Here is an 11542-nt window from a genome sequence, read left to right on the forward strand (position 1 = left end):
CCTCACATACACCATAACAAGACATTCAAGGCTGTAAAGACCATACTCTAATTGATGGGAAGCAACTTTCATTTTGCCAAAAAAAAATTTCAATTTGAAAAGGAGAAACATTTGACCTCTTTGCCAAGATTTGCTGAGCAAAATTTATATGTGCATTTCCCATATAGAACTAAAACATGTATTTCATTTCACTGCATCTTTATTTCCAATTATCAATCAACAATGATATGAATAAATGATAGAAACCATGATTCAAATGTATATAAAATGTATTCAATCACTACATGATTCTATGTACAATTATGATAAACTACATGCATGAGTGCAATGATCATTCCTATTTAAGTTCTGATTGAAAAGAGTCAACAATCATCAGTATCTCCTAAACTGAGTCTGCATACTCTTGTATGCATCAAATCTGGGTTCCGTCTGTCCCCTGGTCAGGGAAGTGTTGGTCAGTACCATCCCTGCAGCCTGGGGGACAGAAGTCAGTAACATATTGGGGACTCCCGCTGCCAACAATCCACTGGCCATCTGTGTACCAAATGCCTGCTGCCGTGTGTCTGCCTGTAGGCCCAGACTGCCCCCTGTCCAGCGGTCTTGGGGTTGGGAGCCTGAACTCCTACTGTCTATCTGTTGTCTGGAGGCAGACCAGCTGCTCTCTACCTTACTCCTGTCAGAGCTGCTGCCCCAATTCCTTTGTGAACTTGGTGCACTACCTATACAATATAAACAGAAAACATGATTTAATTAACTGAATCAGTTTTACTACACGTTAAATACATGTATTATACAAATCCCACTATTAAAAATTCATTTTTATCTAATAACAGATAAATTTACCAAGAAGGCCTGGCCCAGGATTGTGAGTGATGCCGACCCGTGACCTGTTTCTGTCATCCTGCAGACTGGAGCCAGTGCCCCCTCCCTGCCAGTTATCCCTGCCAGAGCTTGTCCCCCGGACAACCATCCGTGTGTCATTGCCTCCCTGTCTCTCTGAAAGAACCACAACAGCATGCCAGTAAATGTTGCTGTAATTAAATCCTTGGTTATGTATTAGAACTAAGAAGTTTAGCAAATGTTCTTTTTTAATTCTGATCAAATTATATTTTCTTGGCAACATCAAATTCATCTGACGTCTAATAACATTTTTGATATTTTTCTACAGTTCCTAATTGCGAAATCAACACGTTGGGAGGAAAACAGCTACATGTAACTTCTCTCCTGAATTCCATTTTTGATACAAAAAAGGAAAGTTGGCTGATAAAACCATGTTTATAGGAGTGAAGGATCATTCTGATAACACGCCTAATCTCATACTATAAATTTTAAGTAATGCTACAGAGTTCATTCTGTACATGCATAGTATATCTAAGAAAAAATCGCTGTGATGTTCATATGAAAAGTTACCAATTTAACCATAAGTGCCAATATTCATCAAGATACTCTATGCCATCAAAAGTAGCTAAAACAGTCAATAAAATCATATTTCTTGCATCAATTTTGTTTTGTTGGATTTTGTTTGACACATTTTCAAGGATACTATGACCAATCATTATCATCAGCAATTGTTGTTACATATTCAACTGCCATCAACATTTGATATTGTGGATCTGTTAAACTTTAACAATGAAATCCACAAAAATTGGTGCTCAATGAATAATGCTGAAACCAGAGTGCAAGTACATACCGGTACATGTATACATATAAAATTCTCATAAAAGCCAACAATCCTGTGGTATCAAAGTTATTCATACCTCTCTCTGACTTCCACTCTGATCGACTGTCCCTGGGGGGAGTTCTAGCCCCACGTCTGTCACTGTCCCTATCGTCTCGTCTGTCTGATCGGTCCCGCTGAAAACTGTCTCTCCGGTCATCTCGAGCATTGCTTCTGTCCCTTTCCCTGAAAATATGTACAAAATAGGACATTACTCGAATACCTTTCCCAGTAAACACTGTAACTGTTTCATTCCTTACTGCATCTTTCACAGTTACTTACCGCTCGAATCTTTCGGTGCTTCTTCTTTCTGGTCTGCTGTCTCTACTAAAGTTGTCCCTGTCTCGCCTGTCACCAAACGATCTATCAGTGCGGTTGTCTCTGGAGTCCATGGACCGGTCTTCTCGTCTGTCATATCGCTCCACTTTCCTGTCAAAGGCAGTGGTTTCACTTCGATCAGACATTCGATTGTCTCTGCTATCATCATATAATCTGATAAGTAGTGGATATAACGGAATCACCATCACCACAAAACAATGCATGCAAACAAAACAACCCATGCAAAACAGACAAAACTTATTCTTCAGGCAATCTTGATCAAGTTCATATAGCTTATTAACTTAATTAACTTGCAAATGCCAATCTCTTTCAAAATGATCAACTACCGTCAAAACAGGTTTCTGTTTAATTTCAGAATTGACTTACTTTTTTAAGTACAAACACAATGTAACTTTATCAACCATGACATACAATTTTTAAGAAATTGCATAACATCTCATAAACAGAAAGTACATGTACAGCACATAAAACATATTATTACTGTTGCTATCATTCAATGATATCATGCAAAAGAAGTAAGACCTTATCCAATGACAACTGTGTACCTGTCTGATGTAAATGTTGAGTTAGCAGCGAATCGAGTCTCGGTGACAGCTGGACGTTTGGCCTCAGTCCAGAATTCCTCTCTGCCTCCACGAGAATCATAAGGTCTTTTCATTGCCATTCTTCTCATTTGCTCAGCTTCCAGCCTGTTTTGATAAAAGAATTCTTGTCAATACTGTGTGTCCTATTAAAACATGTATACACAGTGCATATTCATCAAAATACAAGTCAGAGTTGAAAATCTTTATTTCCAAACCAAGATGTAACCTATCCATATAGAAAATATCTGTAAATCCACTGACACATTAACTGAAATGGAAAATCAACTCAAACCTATCCTGAGCTGTGACTATCAGGGCTTTCAATCATTTTGAAGTGAAAAAATAAATTACTCAATCAAAGGGGCTTTTTAAGAATTAAAATGTATTCCCAATATATTATTTTGCCGTCAATGAAATTCAGATTGACTTATTCAGATCATTCAAACAATGGAACATTTGCTTCCTGCCTCCTTTTATTGAAAGCACTTTACAATCAATGAAGGCCTTGTCTAATCATCCGAGACCTTTAGGCTTACCTGAGCTGTGACAATCACCTGAGTCTTTACCTGAGCTGAGATCTTACCTGAGCTGTTCTAGCCTCCTCTTGTCCTCCCTCTCCCTCTCCAGTCTGTCACGTTCCAACTGCTCCAGTCTCAACTTCTCAAGACGCTGCAACTCCAGCTTCTCTTTCTCCAGCTGGTCCCGGTCTCTTCTGTATATATAAAGCAACTCTATGTAATCAATCTACACTATAACATCTGACTGTGATCACAGTAGCCCATGAGATTTTAATGACTATAAAATAACTTTTATATGCATGCGAGAAAATTAACTGCAGTAAATTGTTAGGTTACCCCGAACAAAAGATTGTTTACAGTGACCAAACAAGATGTGGTATTAATCTGAACCTGAATGAAGTCAAAAGGTGACCGTTATTTTACCTGAGCTTTTCCCTTTCTCTAGCCAGACGTATGGCCTCAGCCCTCTGCTTCATGTGAACATCCCTTTGTCGCTTCTTCTCTTGCTCGATCTCCCATCGCCTTTTCCTTTCTTCCTCTCTCATTCTACGCTCCCTCTGTCGCAGTCGCTCTCTCTCCCTTTCCTCCTGCAATAAGTACAAAATTAAATAAAAGATACTTATCTATTCTATTATATAACTCTAGATATAAATGTGCACATTGCCACCATTTCCACTGTGTATACCTTGATCTTATCAAAGGATAAAACATCTTTCTTCTCCTCTTTCTTCGGTTCACTCTTGGAGTGACTTGATGTAATTGACTTTGCCCGTTCTGATGGTGCCATTTCCTTGGTCTCTTTGGACTCTTCCTCCTTAATTACAACTACAGGTTCCCCCTTCTCTTTATCCATTACCACTGTTCTTGGCTTATCTGAAGAATCAATTCTTATCTTAATACTAGATTTTCATTCTTTAAAATGTAAAATTGCATTTGTTCTCCATTCAATATTCAACTACATGTAAATATGTGTGCTATCTTTTAATTGTAGAAATCAAGATGAGATTTCTACCATCAGTCTTTTTAGGTGTAGTTTTTCTAACAGTATGGGCATCTTTCTTCACAGGCTCTTTCTTCTCCTCTTTTTTGGTAGGAGTTTTGTCATCTTTTTTCTCATCCTTTTTGTTGTCTTTTTTATCTGCTGTCTTCTTTTCATCTCTCTTGCCTGCAGGAAGATTAAAAATTAATCACTAAACATGCATTGTATGTTTAGAAATGGTATACACACAGAAGAATTAACAATATTCTTCCTTACCCCTATCATCTCGTTTAACCGGCGGAGCTTTCCTGTCTTCAGCCTTAACACCACGGCTTGCTGGACCTGGGGTACCTGCCATACTCTTTGCTTGAGCCCCAGGTTCATTTTTGGCCTGTGAAGATTGAAATTTGACATCAATAACAATGATATCAAAATCATTATTTTTAAAAATTCAAATTAGCATTGGCAATTAGAAAACAATTTCAGGAGTCTTTTAAAAGCTTTATATTTCTAAAAATTACCCTTTCTACAGAAATCATTTTGCCATGGAGTTCAGTGCGGTGCAGATGCTGAATACACTTAGAAGCTTCATCTGCTGTTGACATGGTAACAAACCCGTAACACCTGGATCCAGGACTTTTAGCATTTGTTACTACTTTAGCACCAACAACCTAAAAAACAAGTACAAGCATCATATTAGAATCTTAATTCTAATATTTATCAAATACCACTTAGCAATTTTTTTCAACAGATGGTAAATTTGGTATTTTTAAGAACAAAAAGATTCAAGACATTGCAAACCAGTAGTTATTGGGCAAAGGTGCAATTTTAAAGATTTAATTTTATTGAGCTACTACATACCATATCAAAAGAAACCAAAGTTACCACCCTCTATAAAAAAATTAAACTGCATAATAAAAATCCACATACTTTCCCATATTTGCTGAACAAGGATTTTAAATCTGTTGCTCTCGTAGATGAGGACAACCCACTGACCCATAGATTCCTGCCAGATGTGCTTTTTCCTGTAATTTGATAGGCATTATGAGACAACGAAAATCGAACAGTATCAACTGTTAATTGATAATTCTTAGTGTTTGGAAGGCTCACCTTTGTCATCCTTTTTCTGATCCTTGGTGTCAGTGCTGAAAATGTTACAATGAAAATATTACTAATAGATTCAATGTATGATTGAATGTTCACTGCAATAAAATAAATGCATATAAATTGTTAGCAATAAAAGCTGGGTTTTTGATTATGGATCCGATTCTTCATTTATATGTATATGAACTTCAGTTAGAAAATTCTTCTTCACATGGGAATCTTCTGAGGACCGCGCGACTTCTGGCTGGCACGCTGGGAAGTGGTGAGGTACGTACTTTATAATTAAGTCATAGGACTAAGGTTCAGTTGATCGTGGCACAAATTGATGTGTATTGATAAAAATAATAATTACATGTATATATTCATGTTAAAATGAGTTGGATAAGAGCTACAGAAAGAAAAAAGGGAGTTTGTATTTCTCTCCTAGCCATCATTCTATGATGAAGGAACAGAAAGGATGATCTCTAACCTGTTGAGACATGCCATCTCCCTTGAAGGAAAAGGAAAGCAAAAACAATGTACCATACAAACCCCACCGACCTTTTGGACTTGTTGTCATCGGTCTTTTCTGCAGGCCTGGCAGTGGTAGTGGCGGCAGTGGTTGTGGTGGCAGAAGAGGAAAGAGTGGAATCGGCTTCTGTCGTTTTGGAAGTGTCAGCTTTTTCAGGGCCTGAACTGTCTTTGTTTCCATTGGAGCTTGCAACTGTGGAGCTTTCTGGGACTCTTTCCCCTCCCGATGTATCCATTGCTTCATTACCTGTGGCTGCTGCAGCTTTACCGCCCGCTTTTGATGTTCTAGTTTCAAGGATGTCAGAATCAAGGTCATTCTGTGTGTCGTCCACATGAACATCCAAAGGTTCTGGCTCCTCTGGATTCTGTGCACTTGTTGTGTCTGGATCTGCTTTACCATCCTCCTGCATAGCTTCACCAACACTGGAGGTGACCGATTCCTTGCTTTCTGGTTGTTGTGAAGTTTCCTGCTTGACACCACTGGGAGTTGTCTCATTGTTTCCTAATTCATTAGATGGTACTGAAGATTTGGACGGTACTTCTTGGGCCTCAGTTTTGATCGCCACATCAAGACTAGGTGTAGACTGAGCAGATGCTACAGAAATTCAATTCATTAAAATTTTTATGACTGAACACAATGACATCATTTGTAAATGTCCTGATATAGAATGGAACATGTGATTTGTGGGCACGGGATAAAGACCATTGATTTTCTACAAGCTTATTTATTTTAATTCATAAACATCCCAATATTCCCCCTTTTGAAACTGTCTACTTTAAACAAGATAACAAGAAGTGTTAAAAGCATCCCAAAAATCAACAGGGTTCTGACATCTGTGTCTCTCAACAATGTAGTAAATCCGGTTTATGTCACTGAAGTGTAGTTATCAATCTTCTGTTTGGAATACTTGAAAAGTCAGTGTAAAATCTTGGTGTAGAATTACTTCTTTGTGTAGTTTCTTCCAGTTTTAATTCTTCTTTTACTTATAGAATGACTTTAATATCATTAGGATTACTTCTTCATGGATTCCTCATTTTTTGGCAAACATACAAACAAGTATCACTTCTGTTAGAAAAACAATCAAGGGACTTCCATGCATGATGATCATCAAACAGCTTCATAATTAAAAGTTTTCTTTCCAGAGTCCAGAGAGTTCAGTCCATTTTGTACAGCAGAAGGATCCATCACTTGGAATAATGTTTATAAAATGAAAATCCATAGTTTGTCGTCTCATGACTTTGTGCAGCTGATCATGACTTTGACAGGCTTAAGTCCAGTATCAACACAAAACCTCCTCTACACAATTACTTAACCTATATAAACCCCTAAACAGGTGCTGTATTTGTAAATCATTGTTACACTTTACCTGAAGCAGTTACTATACCTTTGTTGTCTGTTGTTTGACTTGTTTCTACAGAGATATCCCCCTTTGTTACAGTCACATTGATAGAAATCTCAGTTTGGTCCACATGCATTACATTTTTCTCAACTTTTTCAGCTTCCTACAATTCAAATGTAAGCAAACGATGAAAAAAATATTAAAAGAACTGAAAGTTTTTCACTTTTATATTTCAAACTAAATCATGTTTCACTCAATCCCACTCTTGAAAGAAAAAGACTAGATTATGCTAGATGTTTAAACATTCTTCACTCCAAGCTAATAGATAAAAAGATAAATACTGTGGTTTCATTAATATTCAAGGGTATCAATTTTCGTGGATAAAGTGAAAATCACAGTTTCAAGGATACATAAATTCGTGGCCAATGACCCTATTAATACAAAATATTAGTAGAAATTGCAGTTCAATGAATATTTAATTTCAAGGATAAACTTAACAACGAAATCAACGAAAATTGGTATTCAACGAATATTGATGAAACCACAGCAATGTTCACAGAGAGAGAGAGAGAGAGAGAGAGAGAGAGAGAGAGAGAGAGAGAGAGAGAGAGAGAGTAATGCATCATGGTAAAATATGTGTCACAACAGGAACTCTTGCTGAAAGCGACATTTTTTATACCTGCTTGACTTCAGATTGTTCACTGGTAGGTTTTACGTCAGTCTCCATAGCTTCTGTAGTGTCAGGAGCATCCTTTAATGGTTAATATGATTACAATTACAGTTAAAACAATTCTGTCATTTGACAATTTCTTTTCTATCTAAATACTAATTTCAGTGAATACATGTTTGCAAATCGACATGAACAATAAGTGACCTGGACATATACCTCCAAAAGTTTAGCATCATCAATGACAGCATCTTCTCCATTTTCTTGTTTGTCATCCTCTGATGTCAGTAAAGAGTCTTCCATCTCCTCCTCATCCCCATCCTGTAAATTAACACTGGGTATAAACAAGTGACCACAGGAAGAGCAATTTTATCATACCTCTAGTAAATTGGTCAATGACAGAAATTTGAAGTAAAAGGTCCTTATCATGATCACTGATACCTTTTTTCAGTACTGGGGGTGTTCTACCCCCCCCCCCCCCCAAAAAAAAAATCAAATTCAAGACATCATTCTTGCAGACCAGTCCAATGTGTTTCAGGTCAGTTGTGGCATTTAATACACAGCATTACGCCCTGATGTCAAGTTAATAGAAGAATGGGACTAAAAACTGCCCAGATTGACCAAATTATAAAAGGGAACAGTCCCCAAACAGGACAAATCAAAAGGGAAAGTAGCAGAAGATCAGTGAACCTGTCGTGCATTTTCTTCTCAAACTACAAAATTTTACTCTCATTTCACGAAACCAAAAATTGACATCAGATATTGAAGGGATTTTTTTTTAAATCCTAGGAAAAATGAACACCATATTAAAAAAAAAATTGCAACATTTGTTGAAATTTAAAAAAATTGTCCCTCAGCAACAAAGTGCTAACACTTTCTTTGGTGTTTCTTTTTCCCTTGTACTAAAAACATTAACTACGGATTTAGATGAATAAATTTAGAGAAAAAAGCATTAGGGATAGGCCTACCAGTACATCCATCCCATTTAAAACACTAAAAAATCATTGTTTTAGTAAAAACATAGATTAGTTTACCTTCTCTCTTGTTTCATCTTTTCCCTCTGATTCTGAAAATTGACATAATAATCTTTTTTTAATTCTTTTTCATTTCAATAAGTATTTTTAATGCAACACTTCATAGAAAATGAAGAAATCTTACTGTCATTAGCTTTGCTTGCAATTCCTTTTTTGGGTGTGTTTGCTGATTCAAAATTAAATTCTTCTGGGTTATGTCCTTCCTCTTCCAAGGCCTATAAAATATGTTTGAATTTCAACAATCTATAATATTGATGATTTACATGATTTCAAGACATACAAAGCCTCATTGGGGATGTAACCAATGATGACTTTAAAGTTTTTTAATTAAAAAAAAAAATTAATGCATGTAAAGAATCAATTTAAATTGCACTACTCCAGTTATTTTCAATAAATATATAAGAAATATCATACAATGCATGCATTTTATCATAGAAGATCTATATCTCTTCAAAAGAAAATAAAAAACGATCCTAATTTACTCTTTTCTTATAATTACTATCTCATTATATTGCAGGTTTCAGAACAGTATTTCACAAAAGGTTCACCTAAAAACATGTCAGAGGCAAAATAATTCCATTTTGGAATTTTGGGCGTACCCGCCAGCGACAGGGGCCGATTTAGTTTTATGAGATGAAAAATAATGCGCATTTTTGGAGGTGGTTGAAAATGCATGGGCTTGATTTTCAAACACGTGTAATTTCTATTTAAACAGTCTCATGCCTTGCTGATATGCACGTTTTTTTTGCTACAAATTGTGTAATTGAAGTGTTGTTTAAAAAGATTTTTTCCACAAATTCGTTTTGATTTATAACTTGTATCAAAAGTTGCGCAATTTTAGTCAGATTTTAGTAAAAATTAATACTGCATTGACAACGTCACTTGTTAACAGGTCCAGTACAATCTCCAGATTTAGCTATATACCGGTAGCTTGAATAAGCAAAATAGCTTTATTAAGCTATTCAGAGTAGCTTCATTTAGCTATTTTGTCATACATTTTTCTTAAATTTGTAATTTTATCAGTATGTATAAAAAATTGCACTTTAGTCCAGTGATAGTTTTCAACTTTGAACTGTTCTGTGAACAATGCATGTAAAGATTACTCATCAATTTGCGTCTCCTTAAGAGACTTTGCATTAAAAGTTTTGGGACAACTGATTCATGACCACACAGTTACTTCTTGAATGAAATATAAAGGAGGTCAGTTATGGTAAACAAGATAATTGATTGGTAATAATTTATCACAATGAGAAGAAATCATACTTATCCACGCCTCATTGCACACAAAGTGGTAAACAGTTACCCAAACAATGGAAATATATTTTTTGCTTATAAGTGTTTAAAAGGGTATCGGGTGCGTTCGCCCCATCCACATGTTCGCCCTAGTCCGTTCGCTCTAATTATCGTTCGCCCAAATAATCGTTCGCCCAAATAATCGTTCGCCTTAAACCTCGTTCGCTCCTTGTTTATAAAAAAAAACATATTATAAGTTATTTCATTTACTTTAAGCTTAAAACTTGTTAACTTTTATTAATTATTCGTATATAATGTTTTTCCTTCATCAAAAAAGAGGTAATTGGTATAGGCTAATTGTAAGATTTTATTGCCGTAAATTGTCGATAACCGTCTTCTTGTTTTTATAATGATTCACTTGGTGTTTTTTAAACAATTAAAGAATTTGATTTAATTGGCTCATTCAGAAGCTTAGCAGATGATTATCACCTATTCTATATTTAAAGAATTTACATATAACACAATCCTTTGATCTGTAAATGAGAAATATACGGAAATGGAACATGCAACTGTATCAAACTACATGTACTGTCAACAATGGTGATTATTATGTAGAAGTAGAAAGGGCGGTATCGTTTTTATTAATTATATATGATTGTATCTATGTTTAAATTGACCAGAATACACAAAAATATATAAATTAATTAATCCTATATAAAATTAAGGCGAACGGACACAGTGCGATGGGCGTCAAGAGCGAACGGACCTAGGGCGAACGAAAACTAGAGCGAAAGGCATCAAGGGCGAACGCGTTTTAGAGCTAACGAACAGCCAATCGTTTAAAAGCTGCAGTGTTAAAACTATCTTTAATTGTTGTCATGTTTATAATGGTCAATTGTGCAAATATGAGTAGCAAGTTAATTGCGATTTTTTGTCCATTTCTTACAATAAACATTTTCTTCAAATACTGCACACAAATAGCTTTATCAAGCTATTTTGAATAGCTTTATAAAGCTATATAGCTTTTTCAAGCTATATAGCTAAATCAAGAGATTGTACTGGACCTGGTTAAAATCTTCCATTTTGCACTATACATATGCACGATATACTCGTCTCCAATATTCATTGCAGAAAGAAAACCAGTGCAAGATTAGGCATAGACAAATAAAGTAGAAAAAACAACAAATCGATAAGTTCTAGAAAATGTAGAATATGTTTGGGGAATGATGAATAGATCTATGCTTTTCGGCATAATTTCAATATGGCGTCACTTCACGAGGCTGGCGTTACAACACTACAATCGTTAGCATGTACATGCATTTATACCTTTTGCAACCGTTCTGTCAAAACAGCCTTTACTCCAGTCTTATCTAAGCCCCTCTTTTCCAATTCCTGGCGCAAATCAACAACGCGCAAATCGGCAAGTTTTCGTGAGGCACCTTCGGCGGCCATAGCTGGCTTTTCCTGGAAAGTCCCGGATGAAAAAAAATAGTTTTAATAATTTTTGTTTTGACTTA

At 35.9% G+C, this 11542-nt stretch overlaps 1 protein-coding gene across 3 annotated transcripts; it reads right to left on the bottom strand.

The window, feature by feature from the left end:
* Positions 1-181: 181 nt before the first annotated feature.
* Positions 182-11512, bottom strand: LOC105320033 (scaffold attachment factor B1). 3 transcript variants are annotated; one of them, XM_011417793.3, is made up of 20 exons: positions 11352-11512; positions 8917-9007; positions 8793-8824; positions 7978-8079; positions 7771-7842; positions 7137-7254; positions 5782-6346; positions 5248-5282; positions 5068-5162; positions 4659-4808; positions 4414-4528; positions 4171-4323; positions 3844-4031; positions 3582-3745; positions 3224-3352; positions 2602-2745; positions 2000-2209; positions 1758-1903; positions 844-996; positions 182-719 (listed from the first exon to the last, which is right to left on the bottom strand). In XM_011417793.3, exons 1-20 carry the CDS (start codon positions 11475-11477, stop codon positions 373-375), a joined length of 3135 nt encoding a protein of 1044 aa, XP_011416095.3. In that variant the 5' UTR covers positions 11478-11512; the 3' UTR covers positions 182-372. The 3 variants fall into 3 exon arrangements, with proteins under 3 accessions (XP_011416095.3, XP_011416096.3, XP_011416094.3); XM_011417794.3 differs by having other exon boundaries at positions 2000-2146; positions 3582-3748; XM_011417792.4 differs by having other exon boundaries at positions 3582-3748.
* Between the last annotated feature and the right edge of the window lie 30 nt (positions 11513-11542).

This window comes from Magallana gigas, chromosome 7 (genome assembly GCF_963853765.1).
Source record: "Magallana gigas chromosome 7, xbMagGiga1.1, whole genome shotgun sequence".
NCBI lineage: Eukaryota > Metazoa > Mollusca > Bivalvia > Ostreida > Ostreidae > Magallana > Magallana gigas.

Coding starts and splice junctions, on each gene's coding strand:
- LOC105320033 (XM_011417792.4), bottom strand. CDS start 11,477: ATGGCCGCCGAAGGTGCCTCACGAAAACTTGCCGATTTGCGCGTTGTT. Junction 7,255..7,770: donor AACAATCTGAAGTCAAGCAG/GTATAAAAAATG, acceptor TTTGAATTGTAG/GAAGCTGAAAAAGTTGAGAA. Junction 720..843: donor TCCTGGGCCAGGCCTTCTTG/GTAAATTTATCT, acceptor TATATTGTATAG/GTAGTGCACCAAGTTCACAA.